This window comes from Eurosta solidaginis, chromosome 1, assembly GCF_040869045.1.
Source record: "Eurosta solidaginis isolate ZX-2024a chromosome 1, ASM4086904v1, whole genome shotgun sequence".
NCBI classification, from domain to species: Eukaryota; Metazoa; Arthropoda; class Insecta; order Diptera; family Tephritidae; genus Eurosta; species Eurosta solidaginis.
This window is the reverse complement of record NC_090319.1, coordinates 84529846-84556419: the sequence shown is the minus strand read 5'-3', so window position 1 is coordinate 84556419 and position 26574 is coordinate 84529846. Positions and strand designations below refer to the sequence as shown.

Genomic DNA, 26574 nt, shown 5'->3' with positions numbered 1-26574 from the left:
GCTACACAACCACTTGAATCAATTTGGTATTTTAGTCGCCTCTTACAGCAGGCATACCTGCCGCGTGTATATGCGGTGATGGCAGGATTTCACACCCAATTGAGACATGCCTTTGGTGTTTGATAAATGATTTGCGCTGACCATTATCTACTTCAATTCTTACACGTCGATGTGCTATCACTGACCAGATCTAAGCCAGAACGCAATGATGCGAACGAATTTCTTTTCTGGGCGCCATCGTTGGTAACTCAAGTGCGGTGTTTCACAGCGCAGCGTTACCTATGTATTCATGTATACTCAACTAGTAATAATAAAAATAGCTGTATGGTATCTGAGTAAGCATTTTTATAAAACCCACATACATACATATGTGAATCAGGTATGGTAAATGGATTTTTTCATTTTGTACCAAACGAAGGAAAAAATGTACCAAATCATCCAAAAATGTACCAAAAGTTTTCGGATGCGAATTTGAACCAAACTAGAGTTATATTCTGCTTCTTTATCCAAAAACTGTTTCTAGTCTGGAAACTCTTTGAGTTCTTTAAATACCTCAGTTGACAAAAAGCTTTTTTTCGTATCTATATTATCACAACTACTGTTAGCTGATTTCATCGAGTCTTTAGTTTTTATTAAATTCGAAACTGTGTTTTTTGAAGTATATTTCTGCACTTAGTTTTAATTAAATTTTGTTAACAATTGTTTTTGTTTTTATCGGCCTATTGATAAGTCATTCAAGGTTCGAATCGAGCTCAAGGCCAGAACAATAATTTTTTTCTAATGATAATTATTGTTATTTTTTAATTTTTCTAAATTTGAAAAATTGTATTTTGTTTTTGGAATAGTAAGTAGAAAATTTTTCAGACAACCTGCCATAGCTGCGCAGATAGATCCGTTTCGAAGGGTGCTAAGCCTTCATCATTAGTACGCTTTAGGCATGCTGCGCTAACCATTTAGCTATACAGCGGTGGTTTGTTTGACTGGCAAATTTGCTACTTCTATTCCTTTTTATACTCAGTTGAGCAGAGCTCACAGAGTATATTAAGTTTGATTGGACAACGGTTGGTTGTACATATATAAAGGAATCGAGATAGATATAGACTTCCATATATCAAAATAATCAGGATCGAAAAAAAATTTGATTGAGCCATGTCCGTCCGTCCGTCCGTCCGTTAACACGATAACTTGAGTAAATTTTGAGGTATCTTGATGAAATTTGGTATGTAGGTTCCTGAGCACTCATCTCAGATCGCTATTTAAAATGAACGATATCGGACTATAACCACGCCCACTTTTTCGATATCGAAAATTTCGAAAAACCGAAAAAGTGCGATAACTCATTACAAAAGACAGATAAAGCGACGAAACTTGGTAGATGGGTTGACGTTATGACGCAGAATAGAAAATTAGTAAGATTTTGGACAATGGGCGTGGCACCGCCCACTTTTACAAGAAGGTAATTTAAAAGTTTTGCAAGCTGTAATTTGGCAGCCGTTGAAGATATCATGATGAAATTTGGCAGGAACGTTACTACTATTACTCTATATGTGCTAAATAAAAATTAGCAAAATTGGATGAAGAACACGCCCACTTTTTAAAAAAAAAATTTTTTTAATTCAAATTTTAACAAAAAATTTTATATCTTTACTGTATATAAGTAAATTAAGTCAAAATTCAACTCCAGTAATGATATGATGCAACAAAATACAAAAATAAAAGAAAATTTCAAAATGGGCGTGGCTCCGCCCATTTTCATTTAGTTTGTCTAGAATACTTTTATTGCCATAAGTCGAACAAAAATTTACCAATCCTTCTCAAATTTGGTAGGAGCATAGATTCTATGACGGTAACTGTTCTCTGTGAAAATGGGCGAAATCGGTGGAAGCCACGCCCAGTTTTTATACACAGTCCACCGTCTGTCCTTCCGCTCGGCCATTAACACAATAACTTGAGCAAAATCCGATATATCTTTACTAAACTTAGCCCACGTACTTACCTGAGCTCACTTTTTCTTGGTATAAAAAATGGGCGAAATCTGACCATAACCACGCCCACTTTATCGATATCGAAAATTACGAAAAATGAAAAAAATGCCATAATTCTATACCAAATACGAAAAAAGTGATGAAACATGGTAACTGGATTGGTTTATTGACGCAAAATATAACTTTGGAAAAAACTTTGTAAAATGGGTGTGACACCTACCATATTAAGTAGAAGAAAATGAAAAAGTTCTACAAGGCGAAATCAACAGCCCTTGGAATCTTGGCAGGAATACTGTTAGTGGTATTGCATATATAAATAAATTAGCAGTACCCGACAGATGATTTTCTGGATCACCTGGCCCACATTTTGGTCGATATCGCGAGAACGCCTTCACATATACATCTAAGGGCCACTCGCTTTTAAAACCCTCATTAATACCTTTAATTTGATATCCATATCGTACAAAAACATACCAGAGTCACCCCTGTCCCACCCTAATGGCGATATCTCGAAAAGGCGTCCACCTATAGACCTAATGCCCCCTCCCTCTTAAAATGCTCAGTAACACCTTTCGTTTGATACCCATATCGTACAAACATTTTAGAGTCACCCCTGGCCCACCCTAATGGCGATATCTCGAAAAGGCGTCCACCTATAGACCTAATGCCCACTCCCTCTTAAAATGCTCAGTAACAGCTTTCGTTTGATACCCATATCGTACAAACATTCTAGAGTCACACCTGGCCCACCCTAATGGCGATATTTCGAAAAGGCGTCCACCTATAGAACTAAGGATTACTCCCTTTTAAAATACTCATTACCACCTTTCATTTGATACCCATATCGTACAAACACATTCTAGAGTCACCCTGGCCCACCCTAATGGCGATATCTCGAAAAGGCGTCCACCTATAGACCTAATGCCCACTCCCTCTTAAAATGCTCAGTAACACCTTTCGTTTGATACCCATATCGTACAAACATTCTAGAGTCACACCTGGCCCACCCTAATGGCGATATCTCGAAAAGGCGTCCACCTATAGAACTAAGGATTACTCCCTTTTAAAATACTCATTACCACCTTTCATTTGATACCCATATCGTACAAACACATTCTAGAGTCACCCTGGCCCACCCAAATGGCGATATCTCGAAAAGGCGTCCACCTACAGACCTAATGCCCACTCCCTCTTAAAATGCTCAGTAACACCTTTCGTTTGATACCCATACCGTACAAACATTCTAGAGTCACCCTTGGTCCAGCTTTATGGCGATATCTCGAAAAGGCGTCCACCTATAGAACTAAGGATTACTCCCTTTTAAAATACTCTTTACCACCTTTCATTTGATACCCATATCGTACAAACACATTCTAGAGTCACCCTGGCCCACCCTAATGGCGATATCTCGAAAAGGCGTCCACCTATAGACCTAATGCCCACTCCCTCTTAAAATGCTCAGTAACACCTTTCGTTTGATACCCATATCGTACAAACATTCTAGAGTCAACCTTGGTCCACCTTTATGGCGATATCTCGAAAAGGCGTCCACCTATAGAACTAAGGATTACTCCCTTTTAAAATACTCCTTACCACCTTTAATTTGATACCCATATCGTACAAACACATTCTAGAGTCACCCCTGGCCCACCCTAATGGCGATATCTCGAAAAGGCGTCCACCTATAGACCTAATGCCCACTCCCTCTTAAAATGCTCAGTAACACCTTTCGTTTGATACCCATATCGTACAAACATTCTAGAGTCACCCCTGGCCCACCCTAATGGCGATATCTCGAAAGGGCGTCCACCTATAGACCTAATGCCCACTCCCTCTTAAAATGCTCAGTAACACCTTTCGTTTGATGCACATATCGTACAAACACATTCTAGAGTCACCCCTGGCCCACCCTAATGACGATATCTCGAAAAGGCGTCCACCTATAGACCTCATGCCCACTCCCTCTTAAAATGCTCAGTAACACCTTTCGTTTGATACCCATACCGTACAAACATTCTAGAGTCACCCCTGGCCCACCCTAATGGCGATATCTCGAAAAGGCGTCCACTTTTTCCTTATTTTGTCTCCATAGCTCTCAACTGAGTATGTTATGTTCGGTTACACCCGAACTTAGCCTTCCTTACTTGTTACCAACTATATTTATTCAGTGTTGCGCCATCTGGTGCAAATCACTGATAATGCTGGATTTTTGTTTATTGTCAATTACTTTGTTTGACATTCCCAAGTGCTCATGGTTTATTAACAATAGTTTTTGTTTTTATCGGCCTATTGATAAATCATTCAAGGTTCGAATCGAGCTCAAGGCCAGAACAATAATTTTTTTCTAATGATAATTATTGTTATTTTTTAATTTTTCTAAATTTGAAAAATTATATTTTGTTTTTGAAATAGTAAGTAGAAAATTTTTAAGACAACCTGCCATAGCTGCGCAGATAGATCCATTTCGAAGGGTGCTAAGCCTTCATCATCAGTACGCTTTAGGCATGCTGCGCTAACCATTTAGCCATACAGCGGTGGTTTGTTTGACTGGCAATTTTGCTACTTCTATTCCTTTTTACCAACTATATTTATTCAGTGTTGCGCCATCTGGTGCAAATCACTGATAATGCTAGATTTTTGTTTATTGTCAATTACTTTGTTTGACATTCCCAAGTGCTCATGGTTTATTAACAATTGTTTTTGTTTTTATCGGCCTATTGATAAATCATTCAAGGTTCGAATCGAGCTCAAGGCCAGAACAATATTTTTTTTCTAATGATAATTATTGTTATTTTTTAATTTTTCTAAATTTGAAAAATTGTATTTTGTTTTTGGAATAGTAAGTAGAAAATTTTTCAGACAACCTGCCATAGCTGCGCAGATAGATCCATTTCGAAGGGTGCTAAGCCTTCATCATCAGTACGCTTTAGGCATGCTGCGCTACTTACTATTCCAAAAACAAAATACAATTTTTCAAATTTAGAAAAATTAAAAAATAACAATAATTATCATTAGAAAAAAATTGTTGTTCTGGCCTTGAGCTCGATTCGAACCTTGATTGATTTATCAATAGGCCGATAAAAACAAAAACAATTGTTAATAAACCATGAGCACTTGGGAATGTCAAACAAAGTAATTGACAATAAACAAAAATCCAGCATTATCAGTGATTTGCACCAGATGGCGCAACACTGAATAAATATAGTTGGTAAAAAGGAATAGAAGTAGCAAATTTGCCAGTCGAACAAACCACCGCTGCATAGCTAAATGGTTAGCGCAGCATGCCTAAAGCGTACTGTTGATGAAGGCTTAGCACCCTTCGAAATGGATCTATCTGCGCAGCTATGGCAGGTTGTCTGAAAAATTTTCTACTTACTATTCCAAAAACAAAATACAATTTTTCAAATTTAGAAAAATTAAAAAATAACAATAAATATCATTAGAAAAAAATTATTGTTCTGGCCTTGAGCTCGATTCGAACCTTGAATTATTAAATTTTGTTAAAAAAATATCCTTTCCACGTTTGTGGATTAATGTGGAATCGACAATACGCCTTGAACTATTCTATAAATATTGGAAAACATTAGCGCGTTTAATTCATTTTTAACTGATCTTAATTCTGCCCAAAAGCTGCATATATTTAAATTCTTGAATTTTTAAGGCTCTCATCGGCTAAAGCTCTAAATTCGGAATAAATTGTCTCTATTTTATCAAACTCAGATTTCGGAAACCAGTCCATAACTAAAGGCACAATACTGTTTGTTTTACCGCTTAAAATACTTTCTGGTGAAAGCTTTGCAGCCCACAACAAAGTTCTATCATTCAAATTTACTTTCTTTAATAAAGCACTACAAAATTGTATATAAAATTGTTTAGCGCAGCTCTTAAATATGTGTACGGCATCTTTTTCGAAATGGTTGTTTGATAGAATAATATCCACACTAACAGTAAACTTCATCTGGGGTTAAGCGATTTTCGTCTGAATCAATATTTAACATCCAAATATGACTTGAGTCTGAATAAGATTTTTTTATAAATTTTTTTATTTGGTAATAAGTAAATGTATGCGAATATCTTCAGACTCAATTTCTATATTCACATTATTTATTTCATTTAAAATATAAGAAAGAAATGTAAAATATACTTTATAAATAGGACTTTGAAAATTTTCAGATATAAGATTAATATTTTGTTTACTGCTTTTATATTCAAAAACGTAAAAATTAAAATAATACTTGAGGTCATCCCATTGCTCAAGAATTCTATCTATGACTGCTTGTCCAGAATGAAAGCCACCTTGTGGGAGCGTACTTTAGTATAACATGCTTTTCTGTACCAAAATGTTCTTGAAAACTCTGAAAGTCTGCCGTCCTACGGGAGTTTATCCAAAAATGATAGTTTACGTCTTTTAAAAAATTATCAATTTTGTTGGGAAATACATAACAAGCGGTCATTGAAGCTAAATTTAAAATGTGACAAAGACGTCCATTAACATGCAGATTTGGAACAACTTGCTTCAGCATTGCTTGCACTCCGCTTTTTCCTCCCATCATAACCGAACAATTGTCGGCAGTGAAACCAATCATTTTTTCAAGTGGTATTGAATGGTCCTTCAAAAATTTAATAATGGCATTAATGGTATGAAATCTAAAAATCTATCAATGCACTTTTTATAAAAAATTCAAATCGAAACTGCCAAATTTTTTGATATACATATATCAGTCGTTTCATCTATTATTAGAGAGTAATAATTCTTCTGACAAAATGCAATTATGGATTTATAATTTTCTGGCCCTGTTATTTGAGTTATTATTTTCTGTGCTTTAATTTTATTGATGTAAAATTTGTTCACAATTTTAGAATCAGTTATGCTATTTTTCATAAGCATATTTAAATGATCCATAATTGCAAATGGCAAATTGTGCTCGGAAACAAAACCACTTAACTATATATTTTTTTGGAAAAATTTTAAATTTTTTTGTACATTCAGAGCTGCTTTGCAAATGACTTGAAGTGTAGGGCGGTATTTTACAAAAATGTACCAAATATGTCAATGTAGTACCAACGTACTTTCGGGAAGCGAAATGTACCAAAAAAAAGTACAAATGTACCATGATTATCATCACTGATGTGAATACAAACAAAAATAATTATACAAATCTTTATGTCTCCGTAATTATGTTTATTTACTTAGTTATTCATGCTTGTAAGCACTGTCAAGCACCTACGTATGTGTGTATGTTTAGAATTTTCCACTTTTGTAAGGGGTGTATACAATTTTTAAATTATTACCAAACGGCGGCACATTTGTTCTCTTTTAGGCCTATGCGTATATTTTCATATTTATTTTATTGCTACATTTCATTGTGTGTTGATGATTTTGACTTGCAATATTTTTCTTTTTTCGTTTGATTAATTGTATTCAATTTATATTCTTTCCGTTTGTTATGCGAATTTTTGATTTTGTCAACCGCCCCATAAGTTTTGCGTTGTGCATTTGAAGGACAAACAGCACACTTCAACACACACAATCATATACATACTTATGTATGAGAAGTCAAATAAAATGTGTTTGTATGTGTCTCAAGCACTTTTTGTGAGAGTTCACTTGCCATTCTCATTGACGAGTATTTGACAAAGCAATTTCTTTATGTTTCCTTTCTCAATAACATTCAAATTCAATTGACATATAACGTTAATTATACATTTCATATGTATGTATGTTTATTTGTTTTTGTTGGTTTTAGTCACTTAACCACCAGATCATAAATTGATTTTACTGCATATTTTCTAAAATTGTTGCAACCCATTTTGCATTTTATTTCTTCCGCAGCTTCCATTTAAACACTTTTGTTGTTTATCAAAATTGATTGGACGACGTTGGCGGAAATCACGCTGTGCACATTAATTAGAAACATTTTAGCATACGTACACTCTTGTGTTGGTTTATGTATCGAACTAGTTTTGCTAAAGCTGCTCTCCCATTGCCGTTGTTGTTGATAGCATAGTTTTGCCTTGTTTGTTGTTGTTTATGTGAGTGGATTTAGTGAGGAATTTGTGCACATAAAACGCAATTGCAATTAAGTGCAATCAAGAAAAGCGCACTTACGATTCTTTTTAGGTTTTTTTTTTTGGTGGAAAATGGTTTGTCATAGATGTCTGTAATGTATTTGTAGGTACAGTGGGCTAAAGCTTATTTGTTTTATAATCTTTGATTTAATCGTCTATTCATTTATTTTGTTTTATGTTTTTACGGATGAAAAGATCAGACTATATATTTTTACAAAGATCTGAGAGAATTCGGCGACTCGAATGAACCTTAACCCCAATGCAGCCAATTCATATGTTGAATGTATGTATGTGTCACACCTCCTATCTATCAATAAGTTAAAAATTAGAACAGTGTCAAAACAACTACGGAGCAAGCAAGGCCGTAATTCCTTTGCGCGCATTGTTATATTACATAGAGGGTATAGGTTTACAAGATACGTTCGTTTCATCCCTTTGTAACAAAGTTTGAGGAATTCCGATTATTTTGCACCTTATGCTAACGTTCGAATCGCTGAACCGTCGCATAAATAACTCCAATATTCAGTATTCAGTGATCTTTATTTATACTACTTTAGAAGTAGTACTTCACAATAACAATTATACTTCAGTAATAGCGTGTTTAAATCAAACTGGTTACTGATTTCTCAGCATGTGCTGCTTTGATACTCTCGGTTACCTCGTTTGCCCATTTCTCCTAAAGTCTAGACGTTACACGAACATGCCCTCTAGAACAGTTGTATCCCATGCTTGGTTATTTAGGTTTATGCGTCCGTATGTGTGAGTAACAACTTCTGCTCTTAGCTGCCGGTTACATATATGTATGTGAAATATCTCTTCGCTTCGAGATGCTGGTTATGTGTGTGGAATATTTTTCGCTGTGTGGCTGTTGCGATTATTTACTAACACCATGGTGATGCTAATATTAGCCACAATACTGCCGTTAACACTGACAAAAGTGCCAAACCAGTGCGGAACGAGCGTTTGACACTAAACAACGTATCAAAATTACCGGGGCTGCTGCCATCGGGTATGGGAAGGTATGCAAAAATTTACGAAAATAAAGCGAATTTTATATATGAGTTGCTGTGATGGTAAATGACATTGTGCAGTATATGGGAAATATCGTATAAATAACAATGGTCGTAGAATGGGGTTTTCAAAAACACAATAGATATGAATAAAGATGCCATTGCATCGAGGGCTAATGGGGCATTCAAAACGCGACGTTATATCAACTTTAAGAATCCCAAACACGTAAGTAAAGTTTCTCCACTTGTTCCGAGAGTTACAGTTATCCGAGAAAAGCAGTATTATAGCTGCTACACCATTTTGTGCCTTAAAAGTATAACGCTACCGAATTCCTCCACAAAAAAGGAGATAGAACAAGCGTTATGATCAGGTGAGCGTAGCTGTGAATGATAAGCTGCATATGAACGAATGCTATAATCTTACTTGTTAACCTTTTCAATGGCATAGGTAAATTAATGCATATGCGCAGAAACGAGCGACGCTCGTTATCGATTTGTGGTTTGTTTGGTACTACTAACACTCTTACAGACAGATCGCCGCGCTGATGCCTACTCTGCACAGTAGTCGGTTCTTAGCAACGAAACAATACCGTAATTACTGCAGTGCACGGTGATACCTTCGGGAACATTTTTATTTACCGATACTGCAACAACTGCACAGAGAAATCGGGGTTTATCAGTCTATAAAATTTCAATCAATTTGAAAAGCTTTAACTTAATGAATCTTCAGCATAACAGTCATTTCCGAAGTTTATAAACGTCCTCGGAACAAACGGCTGAAACATATTAGAACTTCTTGTTTTAGTTGATGCGTAAAAATTAAGGTTTATTGTGGAATGCAATATAAGTTTGAACTGAATCAAAATCTGCTTCAGAAATTAAACTCAAGCGTTAAGAGTTAAAAAAATATTACAAAATATTTTATTGGTTTCATTACTGCTAAATGTCCACTGAATTCCAGCAAAGTCCAGAAGGTAAATATTTTGACTCATACCTAGACTTTGCGAGATAAGAACGTCATATGTTAAAGAGATCTTAAAATTTCGCTTCGCCTTACGTTTTACAAAATCTGTATACGAAGTCTACCTAACCCATAAATTGGACCAATCTTTCATAGTTTGCGTAAAAGGTTCATTGTTAATCGGCCCTAATTGACATGTCCATGAGAAATGCTTTGTACTCAACAATCGATTGAAGAATGCTCTATCTCAGAATTTGTTTGCAAAACTCTTTGCCTCGGCTGAAAATGTGTCGGTAATAAATTTTCCAAACAAGGATAACACGTTTTTAAAAATCGGGATCTTATATTCCGCCTGGCGATAAATAAAACCCAAATATAGACACTATGACCCACGGTATATATCTATGACCATTTGTGTTAGTTTTAGCTGGGCAATTGCAACAATGGCCGAGCCACAATGAAATTTTTCATGTAGATTCGTTTAACGCTATCTTATGTATGATGAGTAGATTGCGCGTATTTTTATGGAGAGCGACACTAGCGCATTTGACATGAAACTTTAGCCATCTTCCAACTTTTTTTGCAAGGAAAACATAAGAAGAAGAATGTGACTCGTGTTTTGGTTATGAGAGCTTTCACACTTTGCAAGTGACATTTTTTTTCCCACTCATAGCTACTTTTCTAACATTCTTTCACAGTTCAAAAGTGCGTTTTAACAAATGAAGAGGAGACAAAATATGTTAGCAAGTATTTTTCTTGTATAGTGAAAATCTTTGTAACAGAGCTTCGCGAATTTTGTATGTGAATGGGCAAGGCCAAATTAACTTCACATGCTAAGTCTGAAGTTCCTTTGTATTTACAAACACCTTGCGTTATTCTGACGATGTTACTGGCATGCTTAAGATTGCACTAAACGTATCTACATAAACAACTTCATTGTGACACGGCCATAAGAATAGAATACAATTATGGAGAAAACGCATTAATATTTAACTATCTACGACCATTGTTTTTTCGTGATTTTTTTTTCCTTTTAATTAGTGTTTATTGATGTTAATGGTTGATGTGCGGAAATGTATCAAATTTCCAAATGGTAAAAGCTTATTTATTTGAATGCGTATTACGCTCATTTAAGCGTTGAGGTTAGGTTGAACTATCCGGTCAATAAAGACCTCACATAGACTGAATGTGTCGTGTTACCAGTATTTGCTTGACGACCAAACAAACAAATCGATTTTTTTGGCTAGCGTCTTAAAAATATTAGTTCCTCAAAAAGGTTCAAACAAAAAATTTGGTGGTGCCAGATTTCTGCAAGAAACCATTCTTATTTATAAATTGCAACAACTGATCTATGTACTAGGAAAAACTAAAAGGAGCACGACGCAAATTGGAAAAGAGAAGCTCGGCCTATAATCTCTTCGGAGGTTATCGCGCCTTACATTTTTATATTTAATAAAATAATGGTGTTGCCATTTATGGTACATTTCGTAGAATGTGCGTATGTAGCCGTGGTTGCTACAAGTGCTTTTCCATAGCTTTGTTAGTGGCGCATACACTGCGTTTTTTTTTATGCGTTCTACTTAAACTAGGTTTTAAAAGAATTTTTTTTGGTGTTGCCAGATGTCTAAAAGTTTTTTTTCTTTTTATATAAATTTCAACAGCGGAATTGCATATAAAGTATGTGGATGAGTAACATAAAGATAGATCAGAGGCGTAAATTTATAGAGAATAACCAACGACGGACAGCAAGAGAAATTGTCAAACTGGCGGTTGGTAATTCACCACATTACCTACTTGAAGATTAGCAAAAAACGCGGTATTTTCGTTGAAATTTCACAAAAAAAGTTATTGAAAACGGTAAAAAAAATAGTTGAATTGTGTTTATCATATCAAAATAATATTTTTCTAGCGTTGGAATTGACGAATTTCATGTCACATTCACCCAATGGTGAATTACCTGCCCGCGATTTGATGCTTTACTGTATCCCACTATTCGTTCTGTTGGCGGTTCTCTTTAGTTACACGTTCTCTGTTTCGTCTTTTGCTTTTGACACTTCGTTTTTGCTTTCACAGCAGCTGTTAGTGATAGAGAATGCCGAGATAACGTAAGAGTCGACTGTTGTCGTTATGCCTTTCGTATCGCTAATCGTGCAACAAACAGACGGGCGACGATCGTTTTGGACACGATAGCGTCAAATTGTACAGAGAAATGAGCGTCTGAGTTTATTTTATTTAGATTTGCATAAGCCGATAATTCTCAACTGGCTTATGGAATATTCTAACGATGTAGCTCTTGCTAACCAGCGGACTGAAAAAGAGTTGCCTTTTTTAAAGCAACTATTTAAAACAGGAACGACAACTGCAAAAGCGCAAACTATTTTAATTTTTATTACGTTTTTGCTGTTAATATTCGTAGGTGAAATTTTGTATAGAAATTTCCGGTCTTAGTTATTTTTGTTGCGGGTTTTGCTGTAGTTTTTTCATTTCAAGAACATCTGTAATTGAAAAAGCTAGTGAAAACGATAACAGTCTCGCTTTTTATCTTTGTGAAATAAATCTAAAACTCAACAAATTTTTAAGTTTTTGAAAACATTAAGCAAAAACTTCAACCTCAATCCCATTTCCTATTAAATGTGTTTAAAGATAATTAACGATGACTAAGCACAATGGAATTAAAATTTAAGTCAATAAAAATATTCAACAAATACCAGCGAATATCAAAGAAAAAGGAAGAAATACATGTATATATATTTCCAAACAAAATTAATTCCCAGAAAAATATTTGTATAACTGAACTGCAGGTCAAAGACCAACACAACTCACCTGTAATAAAATGCAAATAATTATGAAAAGAAAAAGAAAACGAAAATTGAATTGAAATAAAATTATGTAGTCAATACGAGGAAACCTGTTCAAAGCACAGTTACGGCTATTAATGGACAGGCAAAACCATTAAGGATGCTATCAATGATATGGCTCTTTGGGCTCCATTTTTCAACCTTGTATTCATTCGATTTCATTTTTTTGTTTTGTATTTTTTTTTTACCAAAGCAAAGCACTGGTGATGGTGAGAAAGATTTCATACGGAATAATGAGCGTAATATCAGGGTTCCTTTTTGGTTTTATTATTATTATTGTTAGTTTTTTATCATTTTTTTACCATATAATTTCGTAAGATATCTTTGCATTTCAAGGATTTATAACCCATAAGAAAAGAAAAACGGGACAGTAGCTAAAGATATAAACCTTATGCACTGAATAAGTTAATTCAGTTGAGTGAATTATGTTTGTACTTAGTATGAAAGAAGTACAAAAATGTAAGAATAGAAAGCAAAACAAAGGGAGACAAATTGATTGAAAAGCAAACAAACAAAAATGAACGTGTTAGAAAAAATTATGAGCGAATTCTTTAGAGGAAATGAAGCCGCAGGAATGTCGTAGTCTGAAGAATTACCTGCTGGTTATTATTATTACTTATATTTTATTGTTGTTGTATGTTTATGTACAGTTATTGTTGTTTGTATTTTATCCGCCTGTTTGGTTTTGTTGCTTTGATTGTCAAGGGATTTTGATTTGTTTGTAATTATTTGTTGTAAAGCCGCTTACAAAACGAATGTACTACTATGTGGAATGGGATGGATGAGTTTTCTATTATTATTTGAGTACAAGATAAGCCTATTACAGCATAACGCTAAGCTTATCAACATTTTCCGAAGGATATAGTACGCCCTACTTTAGTAATGTATTTACGAGCCTTAACGATAATGCACTCAGTAAAGCAAACAATAACAAAGCAGGTGACGCGCTATGCCTTGAGGTTAAAGGTTAAGTGTTGGGGCAAAGCATGGTAGAAGTAAAAGGGGAAAACAGGTAATGGAAGCATTACGAGAAATCGCGATTAGGAAAGCATTAAAGTGAAAAACGTATTATTAAAGGCATATATAGATAAATATAGATTTAGATAGAGTACATTTGTACATGGGCGTAGACGGAGGGTCTTGTACGGCTAATGTCCCAGCTTACACTGAAGAAATGTTTATACAAATAACGTGTGCTGAAATATTTCTTTATTAACCTATTTCTGTTACTTGGGCTGAGAGTACTTAATATATGTAGATATCCAGCCAGCGTTTAGCGCGACAGATATCGTTAGAGCTAGTTTAGGATTATGACGATGTTTTACTTGCTTTCCGGACAAAAAAATTGGACTATGTAGACTACAAGTTCGCAGTGTGGTTACAAAATATTATTTCAAGCAGCTCCAAACTAGAATGTTAAAAAAAGATCAGGGTTATGTGGGTTATTGCGTATGAAGGTGACAAAAATTCAGTATTTTTAAACGGTTTTATTTAGCTTGACTTGACAGGCCGGCCGGCTGGCTGGCCGGCAGGACTTTTGTAATTGAAATTTAAGAAACTTCCCGATAAGCTACAAGCTTGAAACTTGGAAAATAGTTCAGAACACGATGACAAAGCAATAATAAGAAAAAAAAAAACTCCAATAGGTGGCGCATGGATCGAAATATTTAAAAAAATCGTATTTGTGGTCCGATTTGGTTTATATTTGGAACACATAATACATACATGAATAGAAACCGACCTATGAAAAAAATCGCCGGGCGGTATGGCCTAGACGGTTTAATGTGGTCATATAAATCGTTTCCGAAATGATTGGGCTAGTACCTTAATGGTGCTTTGTTACCGAAACGTACCGGATCTATATTCGGCAAAGGACCATCAACATCGATAACACTCCCCAAAGCCTTACTTAATTGACGCTTAACCCTTTAAACGGTTGTGGCCGTCCAACAAGGCGCTAAAGTCGCTTCTTCGCTCTGCTAACTGGCGCCACTTTTGGTGACACCAAGGGAATTTAAATCGTTTTCCAACTGGTCTTTCCAGCGAAGTGTCGGCCGCTCTCTTCCTGTGCTTCCATAAGCGGGTTCCGATAAAAAAAATACTCTCTTAGCTTAACATACAAGCTGCTAAGGTTCGATTTTCGCATACCAGTGCTGCCAAGTCAGACAATTTACAGAATAATGTACATACCAGCTGATGCTCCATTGCTCGTTCTGTAGGAGGCTTTGGTGAAGTAATTGGTAATTTTTTTTTTTTTTGTGTAATTAATGAAACGCTGACTATCGATGTAAAATATCTATAAATAATCTCATAAATTTATTTAGAGAGTTTGATGAAGCATTTCAACACAAATACCCATCACAAAGCAAATAGCATAAGAAAACTATATTTTCAGGTTTGTAATAAAAAAAATTTCACGCTGAGCGTCAGGCTCCCAAGAACAATCACAAGAACCGATAATTTCACAATGAAAAGGAAAGGAAAATTTATATAAAAAAATAAAATGCACGTCAATGCTTTTATGAACTTAAAGTTAACTGCACACACAAATATTTATTTTTATTTTTAATGTTTGTATATATTTTTGTGCTTGAGTGTTTTTCTAAGGTTTAGAAATATATATTTAACTAAATGGCTGAAGACTTTATCGTAAATTTACTTGTATATGATAGTGCATGCAATGTAATGTGAAATTCTTTGAAAGCGAAAGCAAAAGGCTCGCTGAGCATACAGCGCGGAACAAAAAAGTAGAAACCATATGTTTTGTTTTGATGTTTATTGGAAAGATTTTTCGTAATCCCTTGCAAAATTTGGTTTGGAGATAAACCGGTTTCGGCGTTGAGTCATCTTCAGTGTCATTTCTTTTCCGTTTAGCTTTACTAAGTTACTACACAAAATATGCGATATACAAAGCTTTGGAAAGGTAGGAGGAGATATGCCTTTAGAAATATTCATATTTGCTATATCTCCAAATCTGTTCGAGGATGTATCTAGATTTGGGATAGGACAAGGAGCAAGAAAGGCAGTGGGAACAAGGAAATAATATAAGTGAAAGGAGGAAATGTTTGGGAAATGTTTAAGAAGAAGACAGAGTGAGGAAAATTATAAACTATATAACAGCCATATTAATTCTTTAATTAGCGTGAGCGGGTTTTTTGTTGTTGACACCATGACACCAACGGCAAAGCCAGTGTAACTCAGTGAGTAAGCGCAATCACACCATGCGAGTTTTTGGCGCTGTTCCTTATGAATTACTGGCATTACTTGCGCTTTTGGGGCGAATGATATTTGCGTGTCACATTTGTGCACCACTGTGGTGTCATTGACGTTACTGCCGGCACTGAGTTGATGAGAGTAGTGCTTGTGCATCAGAAAAAACAGTTAAGTCGTAAGTGATTTATGTGTTGGCAGCGCAACTGGCTTGCCTGGTGTTAGTGGTGCAATATTGCACTACGGATTCACAAAATAGTGTATCAACGCCAGTAATTCTATCGCTGGTGTCAACTCTATAGCCCAACACCGCACAGCAAACCACTGCTTTATCTATATATATAAAAAGAAAGGCTAAAATGTGTGTTAGTTGGTCGCCGGTGTTTGAAGAGATGCGCCGGTCGATTTCGTTCAAACTTTCACATACGTTGCGTATACCTCATGTGGTGGTTATTACATAGGTTTGGTTGCGATCGACGCACAAATGCTAGGGTCTTGAGATCAAAACGTGGACCTGGGATGTGTTTGTACAATATGGGTATCAAATGGAAGCTGTTTATGAGTACTCTGATATGGTGTATTCGTACCCCTGGGTGACTAGGGTATCGATATATAGGCCAAAACGTGGACCCGGGTACCCCTAGAATGTGTTTATAGAATATGGATAACAAATGAAATCTGTTGATGAGTGCTTTAGTAGAGAGTAATTTTCATACCCCTGGGTGACTAGGGCCTCGAGATATACGCTAAAACGTGGGCCCGTGAACGCCTAGAATGTGTTTATAGAATATGGATAACAAATGAAAGCTGTTGATGAGTGCTTTAGTAGAGTAATTTTCATACCTATTGGTGACTAGGGTCTCGAGATATAGGCCAAAACGTGGACCCGGATACCCCTAGAATGTGTATACAATATGAATATCAAATGAAAGCTGTTGCTGAGAGCTTTGAAGTAATTTTCATTGTGATATTCGATTTAGTCGCATCAACCTGGCAAAACTTATAAATATGCATGCGAAGCCGAAATAAAGACATGAATTAATAATACCAACATACCTATTTACATACGTCCTATTCGATTTGCCTGAAATTTGGTATATAAATTTGCCTATATTAGTATTTACGATCCTTTTTTCCGGGAAGTAGATCAGAGACGGACTGGGACTGGGATTAGGACTAGAACTAGGACTGAAACTCGGAGTGGGACTGGGACTGGAACTCGGAATGGGACTGGAATAAAATACATACCACCCTCTGGCACTGGCAATAAGGGATGAAGAAAAATGAGAAGAATTTGAGAGAAGAGAAAAGAGAGACGAGAAAAGAACAGAGACGGAGACAGGAGTGAAAAGAAGGATTAGGAAAAAGTGAAGACGGGGAGAGGGGGGGGGGGGGGCACAGTTAGACGGAAAAGCTTATTAAAATGTATGCAGATAGACCAAATATAGGACAGAACAACGTCTGCCGGGTCTGCTAGTTATTTATATAAAACTAAAATATAGTTTTTTTTTTGTAAATGTTATGTTCTTATTATTTTGTTAACAGCTGTTTGTATGAAAACTTTAAAAAGAAGTGCGATAAAGCAATGCAAGAAAATTAGAACAAAAATGCTTACTTATGAACTTACGATAAACAAAATATACATATTTACAAACGAATGTGTGAATATGTGCATGCTTTACAAATATATTTTGAACTGAAGCAATAGCAAATTGGTCCGCATTGTTGCACATTGCATGTTGTGCATGCCAAGACAATGCATTGCAGTACCTCTCCTATCCTAGAACGAGCCATACAAGCATGCTGCCCCATTTCCCACTCCCAATGAACTGTTCTATTGTTGTAGTTGTCTACTTTTTTTATTTACATCGTGCTCGTAGGTTTTGTTCTTTTTGTATGATTTTTTTTTTTTTTTGTTCAAATCAAAACCTTGTCTCGCCTTAGGGTGCCAGTTTTATTTACAGCCATCGCTTTTAATATTGTTTACACACACATATGCATATGTATCCTCCTACAATCTCTTACAATATATATACTATATTTGTAACTTTCAGACAATGATTGGATTTATAGCTTTATCTCCATTGCGTCTATTGCTTTAACTAAAATCCTACAATTTGTATGAAAGTATAAGTTTGTGTGTGTAAAATTGGTTTCCTTGTTTTTATTTGTTATTTGTAAAGAGCTTCTGGACGCATCCGTGACAAAAGTTTTACATTGGTACTCGCATCTATCGCACGCGCTTCATTTCCTTGTCCAATTACAAATATGTCAGCTACGTGAAGTGTATTGGCGTCAATTTCAAATTCGTGTTATAATCACAGTGTCTTTTTTGTTTTTTTAAGTAAATCATAAAATATTTTGCCCGTTACTTCCCTATAACTTCCTGTATTATCTTCCCTCTCTTCAATTTCAATTTAGTTTATGTTCATTCATAAAATAGCCATTCATAATTAAGTTTAATTAAATTCATATTTTCTCCATCATTCTTCTTTGACTAGGAAACGTCATCACCGAAACGCGCCCAGCTATTCATCCGCATATTAGTGGGGAATACCGTGATTTGTGAGTGTGACTGAACTGTGATAGAAGATCAATATGATCTTGATCACAGTTTACAATCACCCTTACCAATTTTCGCAATATCAGGCGCAGTCACAAGTCTATCGTCCAAAAAAAAAAAACACAATCATTTGCTTCAATGTAAATCAGTGAATTCGTGATTTGTGCTGCACACCACTGCTATTTGTTGTTGGCTGAGATTGAATGCTAAATGTCGCTTAAGCTGCAAGTGAGAACGTTTTTCATGGTCGACCTTGTAGCAGTATATAGCGCAGACAAAGAGGGTAGATCCCGTCAACGCTATTTTTACGTTACCCCAGGCAGTAAGTAACGGTGATTGCTTTCTTCGATTTTCGCTGTGATTGTATGTTGCCTTTCGCCGCTGGGCCGTCAGGTTGAGATGTTAACGAAACAAATCAAGCTCCTCACTAATAACTTTATTATAAGCATACGCGACCCCAATAATTTGAGTTGCTTTACGCGTAAAGTTGGACAAAGGGAATACTGGATTGACATTTCTTTCATCATGCCCTGAAAGCTTCTGCAGAGAGAATAAATTATTCTTGTATTGCCCGGTCAATTAAGAGCTCACATAGACTGAATGTGTCCATACCGTTAGAGTAAGAAAAGAGGTACATATACAAAAATGCGATGCTTTCTGTTGTCAGCTCAGGTTGGTTGTTCTACTAGAGTAGTGATGAATTTGATTTCGTTCATTCAAAGACGATCGTACAGCGCCTTCAGTAGTCACCTTATTACCGCAAGAACTCATCATACCACTGCTTTGCTCTAATGATGCCAACAACTCATTGTTCTAGTAGAAGCGGCCAACTCAATCTAATAAATCATACGAATAATACGTTTCATCAACCGCTGTAGGAAGCTAATTCCTCCATGCTTCTTCCCTTATTAGACACAATTGAGAGGATAATGACTTCCCCCAATAAGTATCGCCGAAGATCAAATAGTAAATTAACTATAACATTAAAATCGAAGATTTTTTTTCATGCTGACAAGCAAAATAAAAAATCTGGGCTTTGTGATTAACTCAAAATTAAACTGTGTCGACCATGTAAATAAAGTTGTGAGTAATGTTTATTCCAGGGATGCACCTTAACGTTAAGCTAATCGTTTATCAAAAAATTTCCACCGTTTCCGTTGAAACACTTCGAAATATTATCGATAAAGAAATTATCAAGATAAATTGTATCTCGTTTTTAACCGAAACGAAAAGCTTTCGTTAACGTTAAAAACGTTAACGAAAACGTGATACTTTATGTTTGAATTGTGCTGGCAATGCTATAGCCATGGTGAAGCCGTAAGGTGGCAACAACGAGCGCACATACACACACAAACTCTATGTAATTTGTTTGTATAATTCGTTGGTGGTAATGTCAAAAATACTCTGAGAAATGTTCGTACTGTCAAAATTCATGAGAAAAGTTGCAATCAGCTTGGCTAATGCTTTCACCTTTAATGACTCCGCCATCAATCAGCTTTGCCAGCATAGTTTGAAATTAATAATCAACATAAACGATTTGATTTCGTTTTGATATGGCAGAAAACGAAACGAAATCATTTCGTTAATTTGACGATCTTAACGTTAATAAACGAAACGAAATGACTACGTTTCGTTTATTAACGTTGATTATCGTAACGAAATGATATCGTTTCGTTGGTTAAGCATGCCTGGTTTATTCTGTTTTACGTAGATTGAGAATGTCTGCTTCGTTCACTCCCCTAGAGACTAGGAAAAAACTAGCTATGCAGCTGATCCTTCCACAAATAACGTACTCAGAGCTCGTTTACAGTCAACTTGACTCTGCTTCGTCCCATAAAATTGATGTTACTTTTAACAACGTCACACGGTATGTTTACGGCCTACAAAAATATGATCATATATCTCCATGGAAGCGCAAAGTTATCGGATACAGTATTTTTGAGTACATAGCAGCGCGAAATTGTATATACATGTACAAACTCATTGAATTTCAAACACCAAAGTATCTTTTTGAGAAACTTAAATTTTCAAAGTCTGGTAGACATCGCAAATTGATCATTCCCAGATATTTCTATTTGTGCTCTTCGAGGCTATTCTTTATACATGCTGTAAGGCTCTGGAATTCTATCCCAAATCTCCTTAAGGGTGTGTTGTGTAGGAACAACTACAGAAGGGTGATTCATGACTACTTCAGTTCAGGGAGCTTAATGTGATTGTGGTAAAACTTTATAGTCTTCTTTGTATTTCCACCTTTCTTTCTTTTACCAACAAAACTTTCTATTCGTTAAGTTTATAATTATTGTTAGTATTTGTCTTATAAGAATTTAGGCTTAATTGTTAATTATTTTGCAATGTATAATCGTTGATGTGCTATAAAAGACCCTGTCTTACAGTCACAACCACTTTTTTAAATAAATTGAAATTGAAATTGAAATTGAAATAAACAAATAGTGTACAAACGTACGCCATGATAAGATGCAGTAACCGTATACTTGAACTCCCCCTTTCTTCTTTTCACAACGCCACCACCACAACTTTGAAAATTTATCTCGCCTTAATTGAAGCACATGAACCAAATAACCTTAAGCGAATTAAACGTGATTTTTTAGACAATTTTCTCAACCGTTGCCTCTGAAGATGCGAATGAAAACCAGCAAACCTCACCACCCCGTTGTTGGGCGCCAAAACGCCAAAAATTCCGCGCGGCTTTACATAAATAAATGCCAATAAAATCGTGTACAACTCAAGCCAGAAAAGGAACGATGAACAAATCTTTGTGGAGAAAAATTAAAAAAAAAAACAAATTTAAATAAAATGCAAATAAAAAGGTAAACAAATACAGCGACAACATCGATCGACCAATCGCACATTACGTTGAGGTCGTTCATACATACATACATACCAACGTATCACGCTAGCAGTAGACTAGGTGCGTTCTTTTGATAGCTTGATGTTACTCATGAGGAAAAAGCATCATAACTTAATTGAAGGTAATGATTGTACTTTTAGAGTTTAATTCTCTTTCTACCGCAATACTGTTAACGTTCGGCTGGACACTTCTGGTTAATCCGCACGATAACTCAAAGTGCTTCTCAACAATCCTAAAGTCATAAAAAAGAAGAACACAAAACATGCTTTCGGAAGACTACGAATGCAAAAAGAACGCACTTACCATAAACATTTTAGTACGTAAAATTAATAGACCGGAATTGTTAAGAAATATGCGATTAAGAGCGCATGAATCGCACATACACACCTAAATACCACGTGTACAGAGGCAACAACGCACAACACAGCGACCCGACATACGAATAATAATAAGGGATGGGGAAATATTGAGATGAGATTATTATTCAGTGATATAGAGCAAGAACAAAGTATGTATGTTGCACATGACCCCCTTAGCGATTGAGATTTCCAAAACCAACAACAAAAATCAAGGAGATGACAACGCACGCACGTACACATGACTAATGCATGACAACTATTTCGTAGTACAATTGTAAAGGGTGGGTTATGGGTTGGCTCAAATTTTTTGTATGATCAGACGATATGTATCGCTTTGGGATTAAACAGTGTTTCAAACAATAACAACTTACTTTCGCATTTCAATGTTGAGCTTGCAAAAATATGAATTTTATTACATAGTTCCGGTTACCAACCTAGAGAACTGCAACACTAAAAACACTATGATGTAATTGCATTTTGCAAGCAGGACACGCACAAAACATATTTGGACAGAAGGCGAGTATATGTAATACTGCAACCAGATATTTCGTTCGGTTAGGTTGGGTGGTGGCAGTGGGGCTTGGCATTACCAGTCATGAATATAGTTCTCATTAGGGAAGTATGAGTTGACTTGGTTAACGTCTGCTTAAACTAATTTGTCTACTTTTTAAAAGCATTGTTAAGTACTCCTGAATGAAAAGTCGTTCGGCGAAGTTGTTTTGTTTTTCAGAACTGCAAATTTTCACTGACACCACTGCTTCTTTTCTCAAAAATTGTATTACAAAATATGTTCACTACTTTACCTGCGAGCTTGTCAAATTACGAGCTTTATGCTATATTCTTTGACTAAATAGCACGTTTTCCACACTTTATACGCAATTATTAACTCGACGTTTAATGAAAAAGGCGAGTATTTCTCCTCTCACACCGAAACAAAGACAGCACAAAAGAGCGGTAACAGTACTAATATTCTCAAACTTAATTTGAATACAAAACAAGTAATGAGCGCAATATAATGCACCCTTAATAATTATTGATGGTTCTACTTTTCAACATGGGAACCTCCAACATGGAATTTCCAACGGGTCACTAAGCCTAAGAAGTCATAGGCACATTTCGGTGTTGTGGCATCTTCAGTACAATTTTCGTCTTAGTCTGTTCTTATCGTTCATCATCTATTAATAGTTCGTTAGTTTGTGTGGCTGATGGTGGCGGGTAGAATCCGGTTATTTGAAAGACTTGTTTCGTGCGTGTTGCTTTTGTTCGTTTACTGTTACATATTTTGTTCGTTGAGTGTTACCTGTTGAATGTTTTTGGAGACTTTTTTGATTATGACAGTGCCTGAATTATTGAAAATGTGATTCGCAAAGGCTCTGGTATGATGGTGAGATCTCGGGAATTCTTTCTGTAATATCTGATATGTTTTCGGACATTTTGATTTGTCGTGAGTAACTGTGTTTTTAATGAATATATTGCCAAATTGATTCAATATTTTTTCGTTAAAATAAATTGAAAAACTTCAAATCAGTTTAATTGCGGATCTTACGAATTTCACAAAGTCACCAATGACACACCCTTTCGAAACAAAACCGAAGATGAAGAAGACAATCCAAAATAAAATTGAAAAAAAAAAACACCGCATAATGTAAAGATTTAAATTAAATATTCATAAATTATACACAGCTTCAAATACAATACAGAGCTTAAATGAAGAATCACAATTACAGTAGTAATGTAAATAAATTGTGAAAACAACTAACACACAAAGTTCATGACGGTCGAGGCTATCACACAGCAAAGCAGACTAATGTCAAATACAAAAACAATAAAATTTAAAGTGGAAGGAGTGCAGCACATATCTCCATTGCAACAACAACCGAAATAAGTAATACGAATTCGACAGCATTAAACGACACTCAAAAATACATACGTATGTATGTATATACCTCAACTGGACGGGGTTAGTTGAGTTCAGTTGAATCATGAGCACGACGATAAAAGAATTTGACATATTACCCGCTGGCGAATGGAAGAAAAATAAATAATTTCTATCAACAAAAAGCATCGTTAGTTAAGCAAACAGTACATAATAGTAGGATTAACGAATAAATTCTATAGAAAATTTCAAAAACCATAAAAAAAAAACCATTTGAAAGTTTAATAGTCAAATAGTTACTATGATGTATAGTTTTATAAAAAATAACTTAAAAAAAAAATAGACAAATTCATTTAACAAGCTTTTTTTGCAAAAGGTTGAAAAATTGTACATTTTAACATAAGGATTCATAACATTCGCTTTTTTACGCACAAATTCAAATTCTGTAGGAATTGTGAAATAATAATTAAATGGATTTGACAAAAAGCCTCCTCTCCGCAACATGAATACCACATGAAAATGAAGTGGAAAGACTAAATGTGCCAACTCCAAAGCCATAAAAGCAAAGTACAATCGAAAATTAACGAAGCTTGAGTAAAGAGGGAGAAAAATGGCGACAATAAAGCAGCTCTTGTTGGCGCTTAAACTGATATGAAGGGAGCTTCCGTTAGGATTTTGTGAACAAATGAGCGCAAAATGTTAAATCATTGTCAAGGAAACGTAGCACGGACCAAATATTGACAATAGATAGATACATAACAAAAAGTTTTCTATACAGTTAGATTTTCCGTAAGTACATACAATACACGATAATTTATATTTACTTTTGTAACTTCTATTAGCAATAATTTATTATTTTGTACGCGCATTGTGTTAAAAATTAATGTTTCTGATCAAACAAAGAAAGTAAAAGAAGCAACATTCACAGTTTCTTTACATTGATTTGTTTTTGTTTAGTACGGGGTTTTTGTTTGTTTTACTTTACTTTAGTTAACTTTTTTCATTATTTTTATGTTTTATAACGAACTATATATTTACAAACGTAAATGGCTTTATTGTTATTGTTATTATTATTATTTTTTTTTTTCAAATATCATCAATTAAGGTCAATTCACATCTGAATGTGTTTCAACTGATTACGAAAATGCAATCTGCTTGCGGTGCGGAAAGTGTTTTCGGATGGCTACGTTGTTTCGCTTGAGGTTGGTTAGTCTGTAATGTAACGTTTTGATTTCACAATTTGTAATTTCACTCATGCAAAATACGAGAATAAGGATAACATATATTTAGCTTCTGTTCTAGGTATATTGCAGTTGCGGCTTGATCAAGATTAGGATTTTCTTCATATTTTGAGAATTTCCCCTCCCATGTTATTTAGGAGTTATCGATTTGGTACATGTCTTAGGTCAATTGGGAAACCATTTTATCTCAAAAACGAATCAATCTCCTCTTTGCAATATATTAAACAATCACGACACAAGACGAAAACAGCTGATTTTTACGTGACGATAACGTAAGAAATGTTCATTATCTAACACGAAAAGCTTGACAAACAAAGAAATTATATGTCAAACTCAAACGAAAACCAATTTTGTATCGTTTGCATATAAAATTATATAATCATTTAATACAAAATGCTGAGCACAGAAGCTGGTATTTGCCTCATACCTCCAGTATTCTGCTAAGGCTGATTATTAGTTTTCTCCCTGTCCGTCTTCAGGCAATGATAGAAAACAAAGTTAAAAGACAGATGTTGGTGGTAGATAGATGAGGTTAGCTGGCTAGCTGTGAAGCTCTGAGTGACGTGCAATATCTCTTGTCATACAGGTCTGTTTTTAGAATGCAGCCACAAGCGCGAGGAAGTTCATCGGATGAAGGTAGCGTGTTTCACGCATCAATCTTGATTTATACGCTTTTCGAGGATTATCTCGCTTCGCTTCTGTTTCAGTTGGAGGTTACTTTATCAACAGTTATATCTGTGTAAGTTATACTTTAAATAACTCAATAAAAGACAAATAAGCGGCTCAAAAATTAATTAATTTGATGTCAACAAAATTTGGTAGTTGTTTTTTTTTTTTTATATTTTTGAAAGTTTCAATGTCAGCAATACAAATCAAAGTTACCAGAATTTTACGATTTAGCAATATAAAAAAAAAAAACTTTGACAAACTTAACTGATTCTTATAAATTTTTATATATATTTTATATGGCAACAAATCATTTGGTAATTGCTTTCGCCTTCGTTTGTGACACACAATGTAAAGAAGGTAAATGCCGGAAGAAAATGATGGATAATACCATTGCTAGACGAATGGCGTCCTAAGTTGAAAACAGTTTAGCGGCAAAAAAATAGTCAAAATACATATATCAGTTACAAAAGATAAATAATTTTGACAAATTAAAACTTCAGCTATTTAGTTGAGTAGTATTAAGGGTGAGCATGCTCTCAGCCGTGCTTACTCAAGATAATGACGTCACAATAATCATTTTATACCATCAAGGGCCGAAACTCAACGCTCTGTTCCCTTAGTGACCCTTTTCGGCTTGTAGTATATTTAGCTGAGCTTCAAAATAGGCCGGCATTTGTAGTTATTAGCTGAAAATTAGTTAAGTCGACAAATCAAATAGTTATTTTATTAGTTCAGCTATTTGACAACTTACTTACATTTTCAATAAATACACAATTTATTGACTTAAAATATTTATATTATTTGTCACATGTATGTTTATATATACGTTAATAAATTTTATCGATACTTGTATTGGTTTCCTTAGTTCCAAATATTCTCACTTTTATGGTATTTACATTGCTAT

General features: G+C 35.2%; 1 protein-coding gene across 12 annotated transcripts in view; it reads right to left on the bottom strand.

Annotated features, from left to right (window-relative positions):
* The window catches only part of LOC137236385 (platelet binding protein GspB-like), a 498764-nt gene that overhangs the window by 203778 nt on the left and 268412 nt on the right, over positions 1–26574 (bottom strand). The window contains exon 1 of one of the 12 annotated variants that reach the window (XM_067758937.1): positions 7278–7624. The exons of the other annotated variants lie outside the window; for them this stretch is intronic. Coding sequence (XP_067615038.1) covers positions 7278–7292 — 15 coding nt within the window. The 5' untranslated portion in view covers positions 7293–7624. Of the gene's footprint in view, positions 1–7277; positions 7625–26574 lie in introns of those variants that run through there. 12 annotated transcript variants of the gene reach the window in all.